We start from the raw sequence: 27,713 nt of genomic DNA on the forward strand, positions 1-27,713 counted from the left end.
ATGTAAATAAAATATTTGAAATATCATAAAGTATCTTGCGTCAACGCTAACCGTGTTACACATTAACAATGTTTACCTTGCTAATTGTTTACATGAATAAACAGCGATTTGCGCAAAACAACTGCGTTGCTTCACCTGCATTTCTCAAATGTGTCATGAAACGCTAATTGCGTGCTTTTCAAAATAACAAAAGAATCGAATCACGTTGCATCGAATGTTCGTACAAATAAAACTCGTCGACACACGCGCACTCGTGTCGTATTATCAGACTTTTTTTTTACTTTCTCCAGGAAACGCATATATTTGTATAGATTTCAGCAAACAATTGGATGTTTGATATTTCAGTGAAACGCACAAACGAGAAGTGAAACTAATTGATATTCGTAGTTTTAGAGGACGACGTCTGGCAAGATGGTGTTGGTAATTTCTCTGTAGCTTTTTCAAAGTGCTGCATCCACCGCCACTAGTCAGAGAACATACGAAATGTTAGAATTTCTAGAAACGCGTATCGTTCGATTACAGGATTCTTCGAGGTTGCGTAATGCCGGCTTACATAAGCTCTTAAACGTTGTATTTCGTGAAAAGAATGCCATCTTCGAGCTTCTTGACGTCTCTCACGATCTTAATCGCGAAACGCCTTAACACCCGCAGCTATAAATATGAACTAACGATTAATTATGCGATATTCAAATTATTATTGTTCGCTAATCGGTTTCTAAGATTGCATGTACTTATGTAGAATTATCGCTTGCAATTGTGTTTCACGTACACATTTATCACTGTACATTGAAATTGAAATTGAAATGCACGTTTGATGACCGCGTTGTGTTCACTTTTACTATACACAGTGACGAAGAAAAGTACCGAGACTGGCTTATCTTGTAAACCTCTACACGAATCTGCAAAAAAAAAAAGAAAACCCGACCTTTTGTTCAACTTTTTTTAAAAATATAAGGTTGAAAATAGCGACTTTGTAAAAGTGTTATTAATAATTTTTATTACAATGACTATGAACCAACACTTTGAGTAACTCTGCAAGCAACGTTAAGCAACGAAAATTTCTGTTTTAATTACGATTCCAATATTGGTTTTCATATTGCTCTTAGATTATTTCTTTGCAAAACACCTTTGTTTATTTCCAACGTCAGTTCCCGAATGAATTCTCCTGTCGATTTTACGATAATTGAAATTTTACATTTCGCGTGCTCTTCATCACTTACTTTCTTGGTACAATCATTTAACGACAACGAATTATCTAAATTTTACACTCGAAAGTCATTGTACGCGCCAAAGAATTGAACGAATACTTGAAAATCGTGCTGAGGATTTTATAGAGAAATCTAGTCTGCCTGTTATAGAAAGATTCAATATATGTTTGTTGATTCATGGAATTTATTTGTTTTGCAACAAGCAACGTTATCTTTGAAACGTTAGCAAAACCACTTTTCCACGTGCCGTAAAATATGGGGCAACTAAGGAAGGTTTGATCGGCGGTAAATTTCAAGTGAGAAACGAAAGCGTTTCGCCATTGCGTGGTATTGGTGAATATTTCAATGTATCGCTTTCACCGTAAAATCACCCGTTCAGGCGTACGTATCGACCGAGATTTTCACAACGGTCACGCGGCGCACTTTCACGTAGCACTTCGTCTACTTTTCTCTGCTCTCTTTAATATGCGTCATTTCTCTTTCACAAAAACGCCACGTATCGCTGTTTCGAGCGCGTATATACGCTTCAGCCCAGGCCGATAATGTCAGGCATGATTAGTTTCTTACACGGAATACCCGTTAGGAAAGTGTGCCAAGACGTTCGTGAGTTTCTCGGCTCGCGTGGCTTATAAAATTATGATAAATTTCATAGCAGGAAGTACATTTACGACGAACCGAGAAAGCTTTCCTTACAAGTTCGCGCGTCAACTACGCTCATAGAAAATGTATCGCGTTTCATTAGTCTTAAGGCCACGCGTCCGTTTATTTCAGTCGAATTCCCTGCACATTTTGACAGACATAAAGCGTTCCATAGCAAAATTCGGGAAAATCTACGACGCGATAAATTCCAGTGACAAAATTCCCGCTGTGTTCGTCTTGGTAAACGTTGAATAAGAAGTACAGAGGTTTTGTTGTTTAAAAAATAATCAGCTTCGCTCTGATATCTCGTCCACTTACAGAAAAATTATTTATATCGTATAATAAAGTTGTATAAATAATCCTTGTATTTATACGAACACGTTTTTCATAGTTTCGATCCTTCGTGAGACATTAGATGTAACACCCTGTATACTGTCATACGTAAAGATGAATTACGATGACGGTCAGGCACATATATACATACGCATCTGAAAGACATTGACGATCATCGAAGGCGTGGCAGACGATTGCATTGTGTGTTAATCCGCAGCACGTGCAAACACGCGTGATAACAGGAGCAAACGTTTCTGCCGCGTTGCAAACATCAGATTTCCATCTAAAAATTGTCGGACTTGGTGCAAATCGTACGTTATGTGACGTTGAATTTCATCCATGCTGATTATATCGATCGGGGCTAATGAATAAGACATAAATTTGTTGGCATATACGATGTCGTTTATCGAACGATACGCAAAGTGAATTCGCCGGAGAGCAACAAAGTTTACTTGGGTCCCAAAGGAAATTAGAAGATGATAGTTAGTTTCGTATTGATTTCTTATGAATTACAAATTTCTCGGATACACCGGTGGGAGTCGCGTCGATTGAAGTTGACCGAAGAATCCAACAAGTAACTATTATCTTCCAACTTTCTCTCGTTCCCCATTCTTCGATTTAATTATCATAATTTATTATTCATTAGATCTGCTGACAAGTCGTAAACTTATTTGCATTTCCACCACTGATTCTTATCTCGATACCCACTACTCTTATCTAATTATTATTAGCTAATTATTGAATTCGAATTGCAATTTCTCAATTGCCGGAGTGAAATATTTACTAGGAAAGCGAAACTATTTTTTTATAACGAAAAATATAAAACGAAAATAGAAATAAACAACGGAATCGGTAAAATATTAAATGCATTCGGTACTTCTCGTAAGTATGTGAAAGCTTTGGTAGATTTATCGTAACAATATGTGAATCTTATCTGATGTGTAGAAATTAATGGCAGAATTATTAACGAAGAACTGTACTTACAACGTTTTTTTTATGGAATTACTAATATACAAATCTAAATTACCTGTATAAAAAGAGCAATAAAATGTAATGTTACCATTTGTCATATACGCTATTAGATACACTTTTTAATTAAGTATTACTGCTTACAGTAACATCGAAAGTTCTTCCATCGATTCGCTTTAAAGTGACTTATATCCGAGAAATTGAAAAATCTAAAGGTAGAATACAAATAAGACATAATTGCAAATGCAGTTTCGTTATTGCATATCGACTTTTGAAGATCGCTTTAATCAGGTCACGACATATGAAACATCCATGGCAGAATTAATAACCAGGAACAGTACTTACAGCGGATTTTCTTATGGAAATACTAAACTACGAATATAAATTAGCTATATAAAAACCGCAATAAAATCTGATCTTGCTACTTATCGTGCAAGCTACTACATACGTTTACCAGTAAGCTATCATTACGTAAATTAACATCGGTAGTTTCTCCATTAATTAGAATGATTCCTCTTGATCCGACTTAGAATTCAGAAACGAAAGAATCCTAGGCCAAAGTACTTGCCGAATAAAAGGCAATTACGAATACTAGTTTCGTTATCGCGTACTGGCTGTTAAAAATCACTGTAATCGGGTCGCGATACATCAGACGTAGCCACGACGATCGTAAAAATCAGTGCAGTCTCACTTATCGATAATTCTCTAATTAAAACGTAACTCATGAAAAAGAAGCAAGTGTCGGGTAGTTTTGAGCTGCGGTGTGTATCAATCTAAGTATACTTTACTAGGTAAGAGCCTCTCGAAAATGTAGCCGAGAAAACGCGTGGTGGCGGCCGTTGCTTGGTAACGTGTTAATTTCGTCGCCGTGTCTCTTGTTCGCTGACGTGGAATCTGGTGATCGCGCTTTCTGCCGTTGGTGAACAAGTACACGGGGTTCGCACACACGATAACGCGAACGCCAGCATGAACGAAAGGAGGGACCGAACGTGTCGCGTTACTTCGCTCCAGATGAGACGTTCCAGAGAAGAGTAGGTGGGTTGTATGCGAGGGTTCAACTGAGCAAGGTAGCGTGCCGCAGGCGATTGATGACTTGTGACCCACTTTTAAAGGCTTGGTGGCCTAGATGCGAGGGTGCCGTAACCTGATCTAAGATATCAGGCTTCCCTCCTCTCCTTCTCTTTCTACCGACCGACCCTTCCCCCCGTTTTCTATTCCTTTACTCTTTCTAGTCTCGTCGCCGTGCCATCTACTTCACGGATGACGGTCTTCCAGACTTACGCCAGTTAAGACATAACTCGTGTCCTCGTAGGATTTTCCTTCCCTCCTTTTTACATCTTGCTTCGACGTTATATATATCTTGTACGCTCCGCCTTTCTCCGCTTTAGCTTCCAATGGACCCTGACAAATCGTTTCAAATTAAAACTTCGCCTTCTTTTTTGTTGCTTCGCTCGATCGCGATCTGCGTATGGCTATGCCCGTAGCTTGTACTTTTGAACTTCCCTGAATTCCATTTCCAATTTACTAAATTTTCGTGTTAATTTTGTGTGAAGAAATACTCCCTGAAGTTTAAAGAATGTTATATGTCAGATGCAACAACGTTTTGATATTTTTGATTTATTAAAACCCCAAAGCAATTCTTACAAAGAGTTACAAGTGTGGCCTCACATTAGCGTTTGCATTTTCTACACCGTTTCTACGCCGTAGAACTATTTCCTAAGATAGACGAGATTTTGGAAGTTACGTCTTTTAAGAAAACGTTGTAAGAGACCTGCTTATATACCGTTACAATACATCCGAGAGAGCGCTGCAACATCTAATCCATAAAATAAAAATCCCACGTTCCACGGTACTGTTTACGTTCTCTAAAATTCTTTATCGGATCAGCTCAGTCTAATGCGCTGTTTGGTAACTGCGTGGTTCACTGCACTCTGAAACGCGCAATCTTTTACGACTGCCGAATAAGATAGCGATATAAATTTTGCTGAAAGTAGAAGAAAAAGTGACGGCAACACGCTGATACGAAAGAGGCTGCTGAGCTTCTACTTTCCCCGTGATCTTCGTTAAGTTACCTCAACGAGACACAATACATACCGCTGTGGCGTTCTCGGATTATCTGCCATAAAGAAGCGCGTATCAGCCACGAGCATCGGCCGTCTGAAATTCGTCTTCACCGGTCGATGTCGTCGGAAAGTTTCTACCGGCTAACGTCAACCACCACGCAACTTACCTTCTTTGCCCAGCTTTCTCCGATACCTTGCTAAATTGTGACAGGCTCGTCCACCGGAAGGAACAATGTTATGTGTATATAAGCGGTATAGGAGCATGGTAAAGTTTCGTTGAACGGTGTGGAGAGGTACATCGTAAAGAAAAGGGGGATGGGAAGAGTGGTGGGGGCACGTCTGTCGGCGGTGAGCGTGGTACTGGTGGTGGGGAACAACGACGGTGGAGGGGGCAGTGGGTAGCATGGTGGGGCATCTCCACGTCGCAGAGCGATGCGAAAGACGGCGTAAGCGCGTTCGGTGGAGCGAGCTTCAGTGTCGTTGCAGCCGCGGTCCCGTATGGTTGTCTGACCGAGCGCTGTATTTCGATCCACTTAACTGTCGCCGCTGCCGTATTTAATCGGTCGTTTCCGTTGTCTGGAACGTGATCGTTCCACGCTACGTGTCTGACGAAACGACGCTGTTTACGCTTGTTCAGCTTGGATCGATCGTTAACAGTGTTACAGTTCTGTTTGTGGTATCGACTCGAAAGAGGCTCAGGATGACAATGGGCTAAACCGGTGATACCGTTGAAGCATCGGAAACGTTGTACCTGAATTTGGGTCAATGGAGTAACGTGTTGGTGTAACGTACTTGTCAACGATTGGAATACCGTGAGGTGCGGCATTTTCTGATAATCGGGAGAATATAACGGTGTCGTTGCTATATAAGTGGTATCGGTTGCGGGTTTTGTAAGATGAGCCCGGCCTCCCAGGGCGGCGTGGAGGTGGAGCGTTACATCGGTAGTTGTTTGATATCGTCGAGCATCAGACCAGGATCGCACAAGCCAATCGTCGGTAGGAAACAGGAAGCTGTGATTCGCGGGAAAACGCGAGGCTGTTACGGAACTGTGAACTTCCCGAGCGGAACGGAACAATGTCAGGTGCAGTACGGACCTGGCGGTTGGACGGGCGCTCCGTTGATATCCATGACGTCCAGCCCTCGCAGATGCACGCAGAGATCGTCACCGTCGCTCGGTCAGCAGCAACAGCAACAATCACCGCCGCCACAGCAGCAACAGCAGGCTTGCGATCAGCAAGTATCGGTTCACCTACACAAGAATCCACTTTCTAGATTGGCCATTCACACGCAGGGAGCGCCGCTAATCCTGGCCAATCGGTTTCACAATCGCGGCAAGATACATAACAGCGGGAACGCTAATGGCATTGCTAATGCAGTGTGCAGCAATACGGGCGCAGTGAATAGTTACGTTCACAATAACGTAGCTACCGTGACATCGAACTGTACGATGAACAACTCGGTGAGGTGTCCACCGTCGCGGCCCCAGAGGCCGATAGAGCTCGGCAAGAAACAGCAAACGAACGCGAAATCGTCGGACTGCGCGACGACCAAGGAAACGACGAACACGGGAAACAACATAGCGAATATCGATTCATTGAGTATCGCGAGCGACGAGAGTTCAGGGTCGAACAATTCCGAGAACAGCTTACCACGAATCATCAAGCCGCGAAAGCGCAGGAAGAAGGACAGAAAACCGCCGAACAACACGGTGGCCTCCGTGGAAGCGAAACACGACGAGCAACAGCAACAGTCAAATTCGAGCGTGGCCAACGAACAACCGAGCGCGGGTTCTTTAAAATCGTACGTGCCGGCTTGTTACGAGCAACGTTACGAAGCCGCGCCTCACCTTAGAAACCATAGAAGGCCACCCATAGCGAGGGAAAGGACAACGGGCAGCATGTCGGTGCAAGAGATAGCCGACGCGAGGCAAAGGTATCCGCACCGGCACGTGGAGGTGAAAGTGTTGGACGACAACAGAAACATCGTTGTGCCGGCGCAAATGCGCACCATTCCGCCAAAGGGTTACAGACATAACGGCCATCACCATTACCATAATCACGCCGTCAACGGCAACAACGTTCTGCGCTATCTGCACGAATACAACGAGCCGACGGCGACGACAGGCTGCGAGGACGGCATCAACGACGAATTAGGGCCGTGCCAGTGCCGGTACTGCGATCCCGCGGCTCTCATATGGGACGTGGAACAGAACTGTTACTCGCCCTTCTTGACCCCGTCACCGTCGACCGACTTCTGTCCCGGCCACTTCTCGCAGATGCCGCTATTCTTGTCCCGGCCGAGCCTCAATTGTCCGGAGCAGAGTATCGAGAGGCTTTTCAACGGCGATAACGTTCCTCGAGCCCATCAAGAGAAAGACGGCACCGGTAGCACCGGTGTCGTACTGAGGCGCAGCTGGAGCGATCCGACCAGTTATTTCAGCGAGGAGATCAGCACGCCTAGCAAAGACTTCGGCGTGATCGGTGACAGGGGACAGGCGGAGAGCGGGAAACGTCGAACGCTGTGGCGCGGCGACTCTATCGGTATTCCTGTGAGTAACGTTGGACCATCCGGTATGGACGTGAACGGTACCGTACAGTCGCCGAAAGAGCTGGAGGTCTCGACGGAGATCATCACGTCGCCGAACGGCCACAGAGATTTGGAGATAAAGTTTTACTCGCTGTCACCGAACGCGCCGATATCGGAACAGAAGAAATGTATCTTCGCGGAGGAGGTGGACGAGGACGAGGAAGATTTCAGCGATATTTGGAGCTACCACGAGTCAAAGCTGCAACAGGATTTCCGCACGTTGCTGCAAGCGGAGGAATGAACACGGGATCCGAGATTCTCTTTCGATGTGTCTGCTGGTCCGACTCGTTACGGTGCAAAGAGAGAACATTTTCGCGTCTGTCCGTGTTTGCGAACGTTCCTTCTTCTTCGATTCGCGTGCGTGCGTGCACGCGAGGCTAAAAGAAGAAGCAGAATAGCAGGGAGCGTGAACACATCGACTGTGCGAGCGAGAGAGAAGGAGAGAAAGGGAGACGCGTGAGTGCGAGCGAAAGAGAGGTGGCCCTGTAGATTCAATTAGTTCGTCGATAGGGAACAAAGCCGAACGGACTTGCGTAGACGCGTGCGCGACCGCGTGAGACGAAAACTGCTCGAGTTTTGAACGGTAGCTATCCGTTTCTGCGAAAAACCTTCGCTCCTTTCGTCCGAAGTAACGCGCGTCGCTGTAATTATATCCTACTTCCATCTCTTCCCTTCCTCGGTTTTGTTCCCGCGATGACGCCCTCGTTGCCAGCAGTCCTGGGTGAAACGACGAACAAATGTAACTGACGGTAACGAGCAAAACTACGTGTCGAACGATTCTTCTTCCTAACGGTGTACGTTGTATACACGTAGTATACGTGATGTGCGTGCACTCGTGAAGCACGCACGAGAGTAGGTCTAAAGGATCGTACCTTGATGTCGGGAATACACGCGGTCTGCTTATCGATGACAACATGCTACTAATAAACGGTGGTTGGCTCGTGTCGTCAAGCGAATCGACTCAACGATAAGGCAGGTGTGTCGACTACCAGCCTAAAGCTGATCGCACGAGAGAAAGATTCCCTGTAATCGCCTCTTTTTCTCTCTCTCTCTCTCTCTTTCTCCTCGTCCTTCCTTTCTTTCAACTTCCTTCGCTTTCTTCCCACCGTCTCCTCTTTCGCGTCGTACGATCTCAACCGTTGTCAACGTTTGCAACGAGATAACGCTTCCCCTCGCTGCCAACCACCGTCACCGGAACAACTAGAGTTGTGACTGTTTAAATCGTAACGTAGTAATTAAACGGAACGATGAATCGGCCGCTGGTCGCCAAGAAAGTTCGCGTTCCCCGTTTTTCCTCTTTTAATCACGCGATGCCCGACAGTTTTCTCCGATCCTCGTTACCTCTTGAACAATTGCTTTCTCATTGTCGAATATCGTTTCCTGTGTCGTCGTTGCGAAACTCGCTTTGAACCTTCGTTCCATAAATTGTTTGGTCTTTCGAATACGTTCGATATCGTGTTGCGTACTTTGGCTACTTGAAAAGTAGAGTCACGTTTACGCGTGAACGTTATAACATCGATCCGTGTTACTATCGAGATACTTCGATCATTCCTGAAACGTTTCTTGCGGTTAGTAGCGCAGTGGCTGGCAAATATCCCGCGAATCCTTTGTTCCTGCAACTAAGTTCATGATAAACAGAAATTCGCGGCCGGAAGGATGGCTAACAGTTTGAGGTTGTTTCGTGCTACTTGCGCGATTCGTGTTCGCGTAGTCGTAAATGCGTAAAGCATTCCTCGTGGTCACGTTGTTGCAACGTTAGTTAAATTTTAGTTGTATCTATCGCCGAGAAATGCTAAAATTGTCTGTCCTTTGCGATTGACACGCGAGATTCGAAAATCTCGTAAATTTCACTACGTGTTCCACTTCGGTGTATCGATTTCATTTTGCCTCGTAATCTTTCAAAGTTACCAAGTTCGTCCGACGTTTGGTCGACGCTTACGCGTTTGCCTTTTGATCTGTAGCTTGCACTCTGTACAAAACAAACAGATTGGAAGGCAGACCTTGATTCTATTTTGGAAAGTGCTAGGAAGTAAGTTGGTTAACATTGGAACTTGGTTAGATGTTCGCTGGTCTCTGGTTCAGCCAAGACCTTTAGTATCTTTAGCGTACAATGTTTGTTAACGTGAAAATTTATCGAACAGAGTTACTCGTCCTCGTGTCGCGGTTACTTTTCACGCGACTCCACGTTATTACAGGGCCACGTGATCGAATAGACGCAAGACGAAACGTGGTCTCCAATTATCATCGGCCGTGACCTTAAAATGTTTTATCGTAGAAAAAAGGGCATCGCGTGAATTTTCGTAAGGCGTAAGACAGGGCACGGTGAAGCCAATCGATCGATCACGGTTTGCGAGCTGCGCGTCGATTGTATCGATCACGAGCTTCGCGTGATTTTGTGAAACGGCGTCGCGATAACGCTTCTCATCCCGTGCTCGCCGATCTTGTTTCTCGACCCAGCACGAGTCCGCGAACTTTCATCGTTTCGTACGCGAAATCAGACAGAAAAAAAACACCCGTCGCATATTTAACAAACATACACACATGTATACACACACACACACACACACACTCACACACACACACGTATCCATTACCCACCATCCTCTTTCGTTTAGACTGTAAGCCTAGATGTTAAGGCGATTCACTTAGATTATCACCGTTGTCTATATGTGTATAGGAGAAGTCGCGTATTAAACGGTCCGCCTTTTATTTACCATTAGACTGTTAGGGGATATTAGAGACGATGCGGCAATTTCGAAGGCAACGAAAGAGCGTGCCGCGAAAATCACCGACGACTAATTAGGCTTAGCGCGTGCGTGCTTCGCGTCCGGGGTTCAACCAACGAGACGCGCAATCCAAACGCGAAGAATTATATTAGCAATATTTCTCTCTTGCTCTGGTCCTCATCGTGCATAGCAAGTTTTATTGCTAAGTAGCAACAGATAAATATTGATGTTGACTCTTGTTAAAGCAGCAACAACCGCGTATCACATACCAAGCCAAGAGATAATCGTTGCTGCTTTAATAACATCGTCGTTCGTTGATATTTTTCTTCGAGTGTAACGCCGTTTGCACAGTATCACGTTCGCTGCTGTGTAACCAAACGCGTGTCTTACCCTGCCTGTATAGTGTTCACCAATAAATTCGCCACCACGTTCTTCCTTTATTTTTCAATGTATCACGCATTCTTTTCTTTTCTACCGAGCAGTGCATCGTTCGTTGGCAGTGTCCGTGGAGAAACGATCGGATGCCACTTGCAATCCGCCTTTCCGGAATAAAGGTTTTTCGCTCGAGAACGCATCACCGTCGCCGCCAATCCGGATACATGTTGCGGAACGAGTTCGTAGTACGATACAGCTTCGACGATGATACCGTTCGCCCCTCCGCCCCCGAAGTTTGTCCATTTATTGTTTTCACAAACGATGAACGGAGGAAAATTTAATTTATTTGCGACGAATCGTCGAGTCTCTTTTTGCTTATGGAACAGAGCCGTGGTATACAAACCTGGTGTCTCGTATACTATATGAAACGTTCGAAGGCTGCAGCTGGAGAAACGAAAATTGATAAAAACGATTCGAACGTATCGAGATGAAAAAAGTTGCCTGTTTCGTTTTGTTAAACGATGCCGCTGTTCAGACCGGGAGAGATAAGAACTTATATTTGACGTTCAGCTTTTTTTTTTTTTGTAAAGATTCTATCGCGGACGAATCGCAATTGACGATCGGCGAAACGTACATTCGACCTTACTTTTATCGATCGTGACGGAGTTTCGACGAACGCTTTTTTTCCCGTTTTATTTTGCTTTTTGTGTTTGCTGATTGTGATCATTTGCCAATCGTGCTTTACGCTATTTGATCTCTGGAAGAAGAAAGAGAGAGCGAGAGAGATTCGAAGAACGTCGAAAAAATTTTCACACGGATCGCGCGTTGTTTTTTTTTTTTTTTTTTCGTTAGAATTATCGACATTTTTGTTTCATGGATTGTTGACTCGAGTGGATTCGCTCTTTTTTTTCTTTCTCTTCTTTCGAAATTCGATCCTTTCCGCTCTCTCCTTCTGGATGTATTTATTTTGAACATCGCCGTTTGACGATACAAGGTATTGTGATAACGAAACGATGATACACTCGATTCTGCTTCGTCGTCCAGACTGATCAACGCCGGTCAACCAATGTCGCTATAGTGCTGTACCGCACTAACTCAAATTACATTGTTTGAGAAGTTCAATAAAAGATGTCTTTGATTTAATTTTGCATATCTCAGAATTTTATTAGCACCCACCTTCGAATCAGACTTTTATTGTCATTTATTTAAAAAAAAAAAAAAACATGTGAAATCAGAGATGCCAAAATTCATTTCACCAGATAATTCGCAATTTTCTCTTAACGTTTTTATATTCGTTTCCATATTCGCACGCGAACGTGCAACTGTCATTTCGAATGTTTATCGAAACGTACATTTATTTTCTTGTTTACACGCTCGATAATAACAACGTACATAGTTTTATCGATAGTAAACCATCAATTCTAAACGTTAGCGACACGCGTGCACACGTACGAATGTTATCTGCTAAAAAAAGACACGGTTGAACACAGAAGAATGGTGGACTTTTTCGCGTATTCGCTTTTCCCACGTTTGCAGATGACGAAACGATAGACATTTCCGGAATTCTCGTTGCTTTTACCATTCGATGAGCCCGAGCCTTTGGTCTTCATTGATCGTAATTGCGCCGCTTCTCTTTGATTCCGAGTAAAATCGGATTTATGGATTTCCCGGTAGAACACGGTTCTCGTTAGATACTGTCGACCTCTTTCTCATCTCAATCGAGTAATGGCGTTGATTGCGTGGGTTGATAAACTGTTATAATTCGCCCACATTCTAATATATCTACTTCATCTTCGAACTTTTAACCGTGTTTTATGCTGTTTATACATTCCTTGTCTCGTTTTCGAGTATCCTCGGCAAACTCACGCACGTCGCTGCTCTTCGTCTCAGTCGTCTGTTTGAAAACGTTGCTCGTTAGGTGTACGTGTACCACGGAGAAATTGAAACGCTCTTTTCTTCCGTTTTATCGTGACCGAGTATCGCGAAAGTTCTTATCGCCAAAGCTATTATCGTGTCGGGTCATTCAATTTTTACACGACCTCTCGCGTGTCGCATTAGCTGACATATATTAAAGCAAGTGTCAGAAATACTTGACTCATGCACATTATTTTAATAAACGTTGATTTTGCTGTCTTAACTGAAACGAAACGAGGCGAAGTGACTAAAATCAACGATGACTAATACCGATAAGAGTAATATGCTTGTACTGACTCAGCCCGTAAATATTTCCAATTTTTTTTCCACATTGTCCACGTTATCTTCGAGTGGTTTCGCGCGAATCGTCATTTTTTCCAATCGTCGTGTTCTCCGTTGACAAATCCGCTCCGCTCTTTTCATCATCGTATTTCCATTCCGTTTGATTACTCCTTTGAACGTCGCTGTATTTCACGTGAATTCTACTTGTAGGCAGGAATATCCCTTTGAAATATAGGTCAAAGCTAATCACGTCGGAGAAATTCAAATCGTGCAGGGAACGCATTCAGGGACGGCCTTTGACTAAGAATTAACGTTTCTAATGAGTTCATTATCTGATCAACGTATTGTTTGATGATCCACGCCGTAGGCTCGCAGTTAGCTAATTATTCCGTTTGACGACTACGATGTGCCCAATAGGGAACGACGAAGCGGATAGTGTATTATATACACGATAAACGTACGTGTAATCTCTGGTAAATGAAGTCAACGTTTCGTAAGAGGGAAACAAAGAGAACTCGAGTTATAATTACAGTTTTTCACTTTCAATAATAACTCCATTTCACGTTCATCTTTACGTGCTACGTTTAACGAGAGCAAAATGATACTTAGGTTAAATGTAAAATAACGTCCATTGAAAATTTTCGTTTAATAATCTCGATTTTCTACTCCTGAAATTGCTAGATTCAAACCTCTAGCTTGTCGTATTAATTTCATTAAAAAATATCATTTTCCTTTTGTATTAGAGAAAAAGCTGTTTCCCGTGGTTTCGGTAATCGGCAAACCGTAAAATTCTGCGCGCGATACGAGAAACGATATGTTTTAGTGCGCGACATTGAAACGTATTCGTCGTACACGTTGTAGTCGAAGTGTGCTTGCGGAAGTATGAATTTCACGTTGTTATTACCAGAAGCTGTGAATACATGTCGGTGTGTAGTTGGATCGTCGCTGTAGAAGAAGAAGACGAAAAGAGAAGAAGAATCGTTTAGAAGCATCCGATCTCATTGGCCACTCGGACACCAGACAAATGTAACATTGTTTCGTAAAAGTTTAGACAGTGACTGTGTACTTGTGTGTTAATATACGTATATTTATTCGATAGCGTGTTTTCCTTGGCACTGAATACTTGCACCAACCATCGAATCGCACTAATTCGACTTGGCTTTGATATCGTATGATATTCACCGAATGCGTATTTCACGTATCGTCGTAATTAGCTTTGACAATTTTCTTACAGCGAAAAGTAATGCTTGAACGTGTGTAAGTTAAAACATAAAATTTGAAATACGAGTTTAACACGTTGACTGGTACGCGTGTTTTCACTGAAATCTCCGTCAGGCCAAGCGTTCTCTGCTAGCTACCCCCATCGATATTTTAGTAATGCGAGTAAATAATTTTTTTAATAAACCATTTTTGTGTTACATTTATAACAATTCAATAGTTTTATTATTTCCTCTAGAATATCTTTTCAAATACCTACGACGATCCTTCGCAAGTAGTCAAATAAGCGTCACCCGAATACGGGTGACGCGGTCCGACCGGAAACTCAACAGTCAACGTGTTAAAACGTGTCAGAAAATTACGAAAAATACGAAAGATCATCTGCGAACTCTGCTGCCTCATCTTCGAGCAAATATCTCTTTGTCGTTAAAGGAATATCTCGAATTTGCTGGAAATATAACAAATCGTTATCGTTAAGCGCCAATGTTCGCGTCAATTGTATTCCAGATTTCCTCAAAACGTAAAAATTCTCTCTGCAAGTTGAAAGTATAGCGAGATTCGAGCATAGAAAATTACAGGATCGCAGCAGCAAGCAAAGTTAGTTCTCTGTCGATTCGAGTACGACATTGAGAAATTTTCGTTGTTTGAAAGTCAGTGTACGCATCTGAGATGGAAGTAGAGACGTATGCGTTGGCGTGTTTGTCATACATGACAGACTCGTTGCTTGTGAAAATGTAAATATCTCGCGCAAGAGAAACATCACGAAAGGATGCCAGAGCTTCTTTCGCCGAGACACTTGGTCGTTGAGCAAAAGTTGCGCTACCAGTGGAACCGGAAACGCGTGCGTTTAACGTACTAAAGCGATTAATCTTCGCGTTTGTTGAAGCGGAGAAAGGCGATTAAACTGGCAGATAATTCGCTGTAATGGCTCCCTTTCCGTTTTAACGATAGGGTATATGATTTCTGCCGACGAGTTATTCCTTATCTTTAAACTAATATACAATTTTATCGTTCTATTTAATCAGTGAATTACTTAATATATACTTAATATATATATATGCGCGATCTCTTTGTTTGAACCTATTGCGGCCAAAATCAGTTGCTCGGACTTCGATTTAGAGAATCTTTCAGTTTACAGGAAAATTCAGAAACAAATGAGAAATCACAGTGGAATGTGAAACGAATCATAATCGGTATGGAACATTCGTTGGATGATCGTTTTCGTAGTAAGCTCTCGATTCGTAAAAGTTTGCGCGGAGAAATTTGGTTCGTAGAGGCGCATGAGACGAAAGAGGCGCGAAGCAGAAGTAGAACATTGGTAGGTAAATTTTGCGAACGCAGGGTTAAGAACGCGATTATACGGTTGTGCGCGTTAAAGCAGTGAAATTCATAATGACCAGTGACTCATAACTACCGCACGAAATTGGTACGTACGAAAGTGAAAAGTTTCGCGAGAGGTTGCGCAACGAAGAAAAACGCGTTTTAAATTATGACTAACAGCAGCGAGGCCGATGAGTTGTACGGTTGATGCGATCATTCTGCGAGCGTAATCTACTGGATCCGTAGATTTTGTAACGGTGTAGATGTCTGTGATAGAAAATAGTGTCGTGACTGTGGCAACTGCAGAAAATCGGCTATGTGTACGGGCGAGAGCGTAGATTGACGCGGCGAATGAGCGCATTTTGCGGTGGAACAGACTTCACAAAGGATTCTTTTTCCCCTTCGTTCGTGTTGTACAAGTGGGAAAATAAATGGTTTAAAAAACCACGCCTCTGTCCACATACAATCTGCTTCGAGAGAAACGAATATCGAGCAATTTCAATTTTGTTAGCCGCGACTCCGCCAAAATGATTTCTCTCGTATTTCCAATTCGTCTATTTACCACCTTTGCTACCTAACGTTCTTCGTTTTTCCGTAACGATAGATCGATGTGAATAGCAATGAAAAAGTTTCTGGAAAATTTCCCGCAACGTAATACGCAATTAGACTGCAAACGTTTATGGAAATTTAAGTTTCTCTGAACGCAATGACTTTTACGGCTATAGACTTCACCTGCTAAGTATTATAGACGTTACTATAGTTTCGGGGATTTTATTTTTCCATGTTACGCGCATTTTGACAGCCTTCGATCTTTCATGAATGCGTAGAAATCCGCAGCAGCGATCCAATCGATTACAACTCACGTTAAACTCACGTCCAATGTGTCATGAAAGTGAAACTTTTTCGTTATTGTTACATCTGTCTTTATTCGGCTATCTTGGAAGGATCGTTACGTAAAGGGAACGTTGCTGACTCATTGCGTTTAGCAGCAGCCTAGCACGCAGCTGGCTTATTTCCTCGAAGCAGAATCAAAAAGAGCACAGGTGTGTGGAAAAAAGAGACTCGGGCCGCGAACGAATTCATCGGAGACTTCGATCGTGGCCCAACACGGCCAATTTGAATTTGCGATATCGAGATAGATATATATGTACACTATGTGCACGGTGGTTTCAGCCACTGTGAACCTTTCTCGTTGGTGGAACTATTCATTGAGACTTCACGTTCGAGTTTTTTACTTGTTTCATGCCTAGATTCTTCTCTCAACCAATATAAACTGTGAAGTATACACCAAAATAAAACATACTGTTTGTAAAGCCAGTTTATTTCTTTGCGCACCTGGTATTCCGCGAGTAGCAAATTTAAAGTATTTCTTTGCAAAGGTATAACCTTTTTTTTCGATTATGCCACAACGTTGGATAATTTACTTTTATAGTTCGGTAAGAGGAGCGAATTTCATGCTTCTTCGGTTATTTCTAACAGATTTATCCATCGTTGCGTCTCGTGATTGCAACGTCACTTGAACATTTTCGGTTCTTATCATTTATTATATCCTTTGCTGAGGTAGAGAGTACAGGACACGATACGACAAAATCTGATTAACAGTACTTATGCAAAATCGAAAAATAAAGTTATTGTCATAGTTTCAGTTTGTCATATGCTGAGTTTCATCTTTGTGTAATAAGAAATATGTTATTTCTTATTTGTTATCCATTACATTGGTTCTATAGCTGTCGGATAGAAATAAGCGAGTTTTGTTTTTCCAATCGATATAGCGTGTCCTTTTTGGAAAGAGGATACTATGTCAAGTATGTCACGTATTATTATTTTATTATTATTGCCTTGGGAAATTATACATATATGTAGTACAAGATATAAAAATTAAAAGTTTCTGAACGCAATGTGTAAGGTAAGGAAGGCTAAATTCGTAATGTTTAAATCAACTTTTTTTTAGTTCGCTTGTTTAAAAGTAAATCGAACTGCGTCTGCAAATTATTATTTATCGCGGCTTTAATATTTGTGAAAATACATCGAGTAAAGTTTCCGATTGAATCGCCAACTTAATATGCTAATGCCAACCTAAATTATTTCATTATCATTAAACAGGTTGAGCCGAACGTATCCATTATTCCCGTTTCGTGCACCGCGTTATTTTCCCATTTTCCCAGTACTGACATAATTGTATAATAAATGGTACGCGAACGAATGCGAGTAATTTTATCGTAAAGCGTTCGTTCGTTCGTTTGTATCATTGGCCTTTGTGTGCAGATGTTCCCGACGTGACATAATGTCTGCGTGAAAATAATGCGTAATATAGCGCATTTTTAAGTTTTGGTAAAATGTTGACGTTATCCGAATATTTCGGGGCGGCAGTTCATCCCGGTGAGTCGATATTTTTTTAGTAACTTCGATGAAAATAACATTTCTACTTTGAAAATAATTATTCAGGGATATTTGGTTTTGTCGCGAAATTCTATCAAGAAGAGAACATTTTTATACAAACGCAGGCTCATAAACGCTTTATCAAAGTCGTGGTAAGAATACGGAATGAGAACAGGTTGATTAAGCAGGCATTAAACTGAAGAATGGATTGGTCAAGGAAGACCGCTGCTTGGGCCCACGAGATCACACGATGTTACGTCACTGAATGTTTATTTGTTGGGGACTTCAAGCAAAAAACTTTCACACAATTAAGATTAATACGTGTTTGGAATTAATGCAAAGAGTTTGTAATGCGTTCATGGAAATAAAAAACTCGTAATGATTTCAATTTCCACACTTGAACATTACCATTTTTCCAAATGGGACTAACGTAAATAGCGTGAATCTGTTTTTAGTCTTCCAAACGGTAAACAGTCTATTATTATTTCGTGCTTTTGTTATGACTTGAAGCCCCGTTGTTATTACTTGTAGTCCTGTTGCAATTCTCGTATTTTTACGTTGCAACCTTGCTCTCATTTTTCTGAATAAGAAGACTTTTAATGTTTTAAGAAAATGTCGAACGAGACAAGGAATCACACGCACAATGCCTAACAATTTTTGCTTTATATTTTACTCCAACTTGAGATACTTTTCAACGTGAAAGGAATACAATGGGTCGAAATTTATTGAAAAAACAGAGCAGCGGGATTAAGAACGCCTTTATGATCCTACGTTTATACAATACTTGTTTCCTATTTTTGCTTATGAATATGCTGACATTGTTTCGCGTAAAATACCTGAATCATCTTATATCGTATACAAAGACGGATTGGTCTCGTACACTTGCGTAATGTCTAAACAATCTACACTTTGTCCCGTCCATTTTCCTCAATTCGTTCCTTCGTTAAAATGATTCTCCGCGCGGCCCGTATAACCAGGCAACGTATTCTTTGCCTGGTTAAAAATATTTCGCGATAATAGTGTATCTCGCATAAATACAGAAATTTGTATTTTACGCGCACGACCTTGTCGCATCGTTTATTTTAAATCGAATAAACTAGACTAAGAAATCGTTCGATTGCTTTCTTATCGATGCTGTTAATTGTCTCTATGTACAAAACACGAAGATAGTCGCATTTTCGTCTCGACTAATGCGAAAGTTGGTTCTCTGGTGCGCGTAAAATCAGCCCGAGCTCCGAATAAGAGTAAAAAGTAGCTCTCTAATAACGAAGGCCAATTACTATGCGAACGATAAGCGTACGGCACTTGCTCGAGTGCATTTTAACGCGTTAACCGCAAGAGGAAATATTTAAAAGTCGTAAAATTATGATCGAACGTTGTTTTTCGTTCGTTCGATGCATCGAAATACGATTACAACATTTTCGTAAGATTAGTCGACAGAGAATTTGTCTTCTCTTCTAAAACGAGCACGTTCGATCGTTTTCCAGCATTTCGAAACTTCGCAGCTTCTACTCGCTGCATTTCGAGTTACGAAGGGAAATTCTCGGAATTTGAAAAACCAGCGAATCGTTAGATCTCGGATGTAAATTTCCAGGAGTAGAAATTCTGCTGTCCAATTTTTTTTTTTTCGTGGTTTCTAGTTTTTCAATGTATCGCAGTGCCGTGGTCAGCCGTGTAGCTTTCGAACGCGCGTTTTAAATTTTGCGCGGTTTGGAAAAATGTTTTGCAATCAGAAGCGACTTCGTGCACAAGTGCTGTGTGCGACAGACATTTCTGCCGAAATTATAGGACATCGGAACGTGCAACACGACATAGTAATTAACGCGTTTGTTTGTGACAGGGAGGGTCTCGAATCCCAAAAGAGTAAGTTTCTGAATGTTTCTCTGTCACGCCAGAATAATAGCGTCGATATATTCGCGTTTTTAATTACAAGGAAATAGTGTTTCCGAAACAAAAAATTACCGAAGGATTTTTCGTTAAAAGAGAACAAAGTATCGAAATTATTTATAAAACTGAATAATATTTTTGAAAAATTCACCATGAAAAAAGTTTGTATCGCGAACATATTAGGTTTTTTGATCCAATGAACTATCGTTAATTATACTTATCTATAATAAGTATTAACATATTATAAATATTTAGCCACGTCACTGCGCCACGCCAGAAAAAATTACTGAAAATTCTCAATGCGAAAATTGATTGTAAATAATAATAAATAAAAAAAAAGAACTATCGTACAACGTGACGATAAGCTCATTTGGCTGGCTATGTTAATATTAAGTTGTCCGGAAAGTTTTTTTCGTTTTATAAGGAAATAATAGACGCACGATTGTTTTATATTAGTTTATTGAATTATGCACGAGCATAATGATAGAAATATAACGAAATGGATCATACCTAATTCAATAAAATAATATAAAACAGAAATTGTTGTTGTTGAAAATTTTATGAAAGGAAATATCTTCTAATAATATCTAAATCTATTAGGACGTTTAATTCGATATTTTACGGGAAACTAAGGATGAGAGAAAAATGGTTGAAAATAGCCGGAACACTGGAAAGTTTTACAGATCTGCCAGAACCTTTATTAAGCTATTAATAGCACTGATATTAGCAGTGAAATATATTATCGCTGGTTGCTCTCGAGCTATCTAAAAGCAATTGTTCCAACGTTTATGCGAAAGTATGCACCGAGCGAACGTGCGGTATTACAATATCTTGGTAAATTAATGGATGTACGGAATTATCAAATGGGCAGTCACGTTGTCGTTAGTCTCTCTACGATTATACAAGCGTGTTATCGTGTTACACGACGTTCTAACCTTCTACATGCGAGTGATGTTGCACGTGCACGTTGACCAAATAAATAGGCGTAGCAAGTATTCAATGTCTCTGGTGATCAATGTCCTTGGTTTGCCAAACTTCGTTGATTTCTAATAGCGGAGAGAATTTATTATTTTCCAGCCGAGGGCAAATTAATTGCTTCCCACCGCGTCGTTCGTAAAACTGTATCTAACACTGCACACGGACAAACGCAGTTGAATTTATGTCGCAGTCTACCGCCAACGTTACCTGATTTTGATTTTCATACGTACAGCAAAGGAAATATTTGCCCGACATTGCTGTCCTCCTCGGGTCTATGTGACCCCGAATGGATATTATATTTCGACAGATATTATTAAAATATACATAGTTTCGAAATATTTGCTTTTACTATTCGATGATATGTAAATGTAATGTTTTCTAGCTTTTGTATATCCCACGTCCTTTATGAACGAAATAGACGAGGAAAAGAGGAATATTCGAAAAGGTACAAACGCGAGAAAGAAGCGAAGACGGTAGGTTTTTAAACTGTGAGACGCTCGTATATTTTCTTGCGAGGTTTTGACATCGCAAAATCCAAACCTTTGTCATTTTTCGCTATCAATTAGAGTGTTAGTCTTTGGTCTTTGCTGTCTTCCTCGGGTCAATGTGACTCCGAGTGGATATTATATTTCGACAGATATTATTAAAATATATATAGTTTTGAAATATTTGCTTTTACTATTCGATGATATGTAAATGTAATTTTTTCTAGCTTTTGTATATCCCACATCCTTTATGAACGAAATAGACGAGGAAAAGAGGAATATTCGAAAAGGTACAAACGCGGGAAAGAAGCGAAGACGGTAGGTTTTTAAACTGTGAGACGCTCGTATATTTTCTTGCGAGGTTTTGACATCGCAAAATCCAAACCTTTGTCATTTTTCGCTATCAATTAGAGTGTTAGTCTTTGGTCTTTGCTGTCTTCCTCGGGTCAATGTGACTCCGAGTGGATATTATATTTCGACAGATATTATTAAAATATACATAGTTTTGAAATATTTGCTTTTACTATTCGATGATATGTAAATGTAATTTTTTCTGGCTTTTGTATATCCCACGTCCTTTATGAACGAAATAGACGAGGAAAAGAGGAATATTCGAAAAGGTACAAACGCGGGAAAGAAGCGAAGACGGTAGGTTTTTAAACTGTGAGACGCTCGTATATTTTCTTGCGGGGTTTTGACATTGCAAAATCCAAAGCTTCGTCATTTTTCGCTACCAATTAAAGTGTTAGTCATTAGTCTGTGATATTTAAGTTCGATGGTTTGATAGCGATAAATGAAAATGATACTTTCTAGCGTTCGATGACTCACCTGCCTCAGTGAAAGCTTGCAGTTTTTATATTTTTCGTTAGAATTTGACGATACTATCATACGCATACCAACGAATTGCTAAAGTTAGCCAACGTGGACGAGTTCTTGCTAACATGTTTTTGCTCTCTCTCGAACTATTTTTATTTCTGTCTCAACCCAAGCGACATTGAACTTTCCACGTGGAATTTTTTTCGAACTAATTTTTTTGGAATAAGTTACTTTTAATATGTGACAAAGTTGCTGTTCGTCACAAGAATTTTAACGATCTACCGATAATTATCTTTTTGATAGAAGATGTAAAAATTTTACTTCTCGTTATCGATGTCGTACAGAAAAATCGAAATTACCATTTTCTAACATCTCTTCCCTTCGCGTACACATTCGTTCATAAATGTTAAAACATTTCGTGATAATTAGTTCAAGGAAACGATTAATCACTCGAAGCTCTGCATTGATACAGAGTAGAGATTGAAGAATTTGCAAAAATGATTTGTAAGAATCAGGAAAGATGTGATAAATTGTTAAAATTTATTGATAGAATCTTAAAAAAAATAAATGTAGAACGCAGTGAAGTTTGGTCAAAATGTGGAATCAAACAACGGCAAATGAAATAGAGAAATTGACATGTAATACGAATGTTAGGATTGCGAAAAGGTACGGGTGTAATGGAGGATATGAAGCGGAAAAATTTTATCTTATTGAACATAGTACTCACGGTTTTATTATCATTCAATATATTAATATTTAATATATATGTATTATATTTATGTATTAGGTTGTCCGAAAAGTTTCTTTCATTTTATGAGGAAACAGTAGACGCACAACGTTTTCTTGATTTATATTATTTTGTCGAATTACGTACGCTCCATTTTGTTCTGTTGACGATAAGCACCGCGACATTTCACAGTAAAAAACACGTTTGCGAAAGAAAGATACTTTTCGGACAACCTAATATATGTGCATGTATATGTATATGGATATATTTGTCTGAGATTCTGGAATCTCTGTTTATCTTCAGCCAAGCTTTCAAATCATAACAACGATTCTTTTACTTTTCAATAATATTCGAACGATTTCCAAAGTTTGCCTCAGTTTGTGTAAGTGTCCTGCGACACTTACAGAAGCGAGAGTAAGTATCGTAATACTTATGAACAGGAGTGTACTTTCGACGTAATATGATCGCTCTTTTTGTTGGCGAGACGTCGAGAAATCGATACCACGATTATGCGATCATGCCTGGAGTCTTCTTACTTATCCAGCAAGTATAGCGGATAATGTTTTGTACGTTTGACCTTGTTAACGATTGTTAGCCGAGTATTTCGTAGAAGCGTGCCGGCGTTAGTGTTTATTTTCTTTGCTGAGAACGTGTATTACAACTCTCAGTTCGTGAGTTTCGGTTGAACTTGAACGTACGTGCGTGACGCATCGGCCATTTTTTGAATGAAACTCGTCCTTCCCGCTATTCCTGCACGTGACGACCTTTCGAAACATCCGCGTTGGAATGTAACGGACGAGCATCAGGAAATCATTGATAATTTTTATAACGCCGCGAATGATGCATCTGAATTATGAAGCCGCGCTTAGCTTCCATTTACCCTCCGCTCTGTAGCCACTCTTCGTTCGTATAAAACTCGCTTAAACTTTTCTTCTTATTAAACCTGCCGTATCGCTATCGCTTCATTTTCCAATCATATTTTTACGCCGCTTTTTTTTTTCTTAGCCTTCGGCATTATTGGAAAAACAAGTCTGGATATTCCTGCCTCGTGCTTGTACAAATGTACACTGCGCATTTTCCATGTCTATCTCACTTTTTTTACGTGTTATTTTCTGCTGCTTCTTCGCACGTGAATGCAGATATTCGCTTGCTTTCTGCGCGAGTTTTCTTGATTATCAAAAAAGGCGGAACAAAGGAGACAGTAGGTGAATGGATAGAAATTAAGGTCGTGTGCTTTGCTGTACTACGTGTCAACTTTTTGTACGTTTTATTTTTCCGTGCTTACTTAATAAGATAATTAATGCAGCTATTTGTAATAATAATATCGCGCAGTACATATTTTTGCATACATCGGGTTCTTCCACGTTGCGATGACTAGCCATGAAAGATTAATTATTGTTATTTACTGATACCGTAAGAAAATTCTATTTCTTGTTTCTTTGCAACTGTATGATTTGCTGCAAGTTTTCGTGCTACTAAAATTTGTTGATAGATTGATTTAAAAAAAACACTGTATAGTTGTTGTTGAATATTGCAAAAATTCCTTATTTTGACCTTTAACAAGCACAATATTTGTTGTATATCAAACATTTACATATAGAGCAGCGTGGGAAAGGTTTACAATTGGTCTAAATGAGATAGTAATTTCCTAATGACAACTAACCATAGTCTCAACGAATGTGTCTTTCTACGATGCGACTTGTTTGCCGAATTGCCCGACCTACGGATTTCTTAGAAATATTTAAACAAATGCGTTTCTAAATTAGAACAATTTACAGTCATTTTTCATTTCTGAGTGATGCTCGAGAATAAAGTGAAAATATAAACGTATACGTTGTTTGAAATGCTAGAAGCAGCGTGACAGATCGTGAAAAATAATATTTTCTTTTTTCAATTATACAAATTAATATAATAATAAATCTGCTAGGTGGCCTAAAACCTTTCCACTGTATTCTAATTGGTGTAAGATGTGCTAAATGGTGTATTGAAATTGTAAAAATACTTCAAAGATTATATTTCATTTAATTTATCGAATCAGATGTTATTAGAATTACTAATTATAAACAAAAATACTTCAAATACCAATGTTTCGTTTCGTTGGTAAGAAAAGCATTTGAAGAAAATTAATTTAATTTAATTTAAATTTAATTTAAATTAATTTAATTTATCGAATCAGAAATTATTAGAATTAATAATTATAAACAAAAATACTTCAAATACCAAAGTTTCGCTTCGTTGGTAAGAAAAGCATTTGAAGAAAATTAACAAAGAAATGTCTTTAAAAATACGGTAATATAGCTGGCAAATTGTAATAGGAGATATCCTAAACCATAATAATGAACACATATACAAACATAATGTGATTCACAGTACCTTGTCTGCCAGTAAAAAAGCAAAACTCGTAAATGAATAACAAGAATATATTAATATAGTATTAGAAATGTGTATATCAGGCTTTTGTTTTGCTCAGAGAAACCTCCGAAGCTGGATGATTTGAAGAAAAAACCATTTAAAAATGTCCTTCACAGTATTGTCTGTCACTAAAAGTGAAAGCTCGTAAATGAATAGCAGAAGAGGACTTTGCAGCTGTCGAAATAACAAGCTGTCGAATAAAACAATAAATATTTTAGTTTTATTTTAATTCGATTTGCGTTGCTTGTTATTCGACAAGCAAGTAGTATTTTATTATTTGTTTATTTATTAAACTTAATGCTCGCCCTATGGCTTGGGATGGTTTTCGGTTTACCTTCACTTCATGGCGTAATTCCTCGTGAAATTCGTGAAATAAGAGAGGAGCATACAGTGAAATTTGTACATTCTCGGCTTAGAGAAAACCCAGTTTGAAAGTTTCAAGCTAACGCTGCACTAAACAGGACTAAATAATCGACAAGAGGCTATTCTACGTGTTCGTTTAAGGCTTCATTTTCAAGAAAATAAGGTTTGAACGTGTTTAGTTAAGAAACCGCCTAGTACACGCGTCTGATAAATTTTCAAATTTATTTTTCCTGCAAACAAAGCGTTTTCTCAACAAATTTCATTGCGCATTTTCGACTTATTTCCACACGTACAATAACCTGCCGCCGATCATTTAGTTCTATCCACTTTGGAATTAGCCGCGTTCAAGTATACTCGGTAAATTTTCAAACTCGATTTTCTCGAAAACTAAGCCAGCAACAAATTTTATTCTATATTATTTTCTTAGTTTTCCACAAGGAATTACGTTTTTGCCTGCTTTTATCCTAGTAAATATAGCGATATTATAAATAACCCAACATAATATAACTTAGCCGAACATAAACTGACGCACTTCATACCATGCAATATACTTTTCTAACTCGATATAAGCTAATTATACTCGGCAATTTATAATACACGTATTTATATCCTTACTTTCTGATCTTTATTATTTGTTCTATTTATTTAATCTATTTATTTATTCCATTCACCGCGACCAAGTACCATTGAGTAGCAGTTGTTCGAATAAAGTTTGATAAGGTGGAAAAGTAAAGCAAGGAAACGTAAAATGGTCGAGTGATTTGGAATGGAGGAGAACACGATACTATTACGGAGTTAATTAAATAGTAACGTAGCATCAAGGGTTTAGTCGAAGCGTGGGCGCATTGCAGTGAATCCTTGGCTGCTTCTTGCCAACTATAGCTGGTTTATCGATGCGCAGAGTCTGGTTACAGCAAAGAAAATCGTGTACAAGTGGCGAGTGTTAGAACGAGGAGAAAGGAGAAATATTTCTCTATATTCTATATACATACAAGTACACATATATACATATATACATGCTGGCTTGATGTCGAAGAGAAGCGCAGAAATATAGCGCGGTTGAATGATTCCGTGCTGCGGCCAATGTTAGCCGTGCCAACGTGTGCAAGACGGCCAACCGGCTAATTAGGCGTATGAATAATCCGTAAACTAGATTCGGTATCCGGTGATTAACCCGTGATAAAAGCAGTCACCTGCATTCTGCGCTTGTCTGCTTATTTTTATCTTTGTTGCTTATCGATAGGATTTGTTAAGCTGCTTTTAACAAAATAAGAATAGAACAAGTACGACGTCAACCGACGACGGTACAAAAATCTTTCTATATTCGGATATGTATATGTATACATATTGCGTTAATCGTACAAATAGAAATTTGCATTTTCATTTTGGAAAGTAAAGCTTTATCAATGGTGTATCACGTTTTTTGTGCTTTAGTCTATGTCTGGAAATCACCGAAGAGAACGTAGTTTTAATTTTCATGTCACTCGACGAATGAAAGACTGTGTTTTAAATATCGTTCCATAGTTTGGAAGAGTACAAATGCTCAACCCCTTAACCTACGATTTACGTTCGAGAATTTTGGTCCGAAAACGGAAACAAACTATTATATTATAGAGGGTGGTTGGTAACTGGTGGTACAAGCGCAAAGGAGGTGATTCTACGCGAAAAAAGAAGTCGAAAATATAGAATAAAAATTGTTCGTTTGAGGCTTTGTTTTCGAGAAAATCGACTTTGAATTTTGCCTCGGTACGCGTGCACTTTATCACGCCTCGTTATAACGGATCTCACTGTAGATTAAAAAAAAAAATTTTATTCTATATTTTCGATTTCTTTTTTCCCTTTCCGCTTGTACCACCTGTTACCAACCACCCTGTATATTATATTTGGCCCGATCATCGTACTACGGGCTATACCCATAGTTGTAGGTTATGGGGTTAAGAAATAGGTCTACGAAGTTCTGCACCAAGTCAATTGCATTTATGACAATGGATATTTTGAGGATATTTAAGGAAGCGGTAAAGACGTTAGATACT

At 40.0% G+C, this 27,713-nt stretch overlaps 2 protein-coding genes across 2 annotated transcripts in view; both read left to right on the top strand.

Moving 5' to 3' along the window:
* LOC126866472 (CCR4-NOT transcription complex subunit 6-like) overlaps positions 1–27,713 on the top strand; it is a 231,348-nt gene that overhangs the window by 92,757 nt on the left and 110,878 nt on the right. The window lies entirely within an intron of this gene.
* LOC126866463 (uncharacterized) lies at positions 5,641–12,042 on the top strand. The gene has a single exon (XM_050620058.1). The coding sequence runs from the start codon at positions 6,108–6,110 to the stop codon at positions 8,037–8,039; it is 1,932 nt and encodes a 643-aa protein (XP_050476015.1). The 5' UTR covers positions 5,641–6,107; the 3' UTR covers positions 8,040–12,042.

This window comes from Bombus huntii, chromosome 6 (genome assembly GCF_024542735.1).
Source record: "Bombus huntii isolate Logan2020A chromosome 6, iyBomHunt1.1, whole genome shotgun sequence".
Taxonomy (NCBI): Eukaryota; Metazoa; Arthropoda; class Insecta; order Hymenoptera; family Apidae; genus Bombus; species Bombus huntii.

What these genes read in the sequence shown, in the direction of transcription:
- LOC126866463 (XM_050620058.1), top strand. Translation starts at nt 6,108, where the DNA reads ATGAGCCCGGCCTCCCAGGGCGGCGTGGAGGTGGAGCGTTACATCGGT.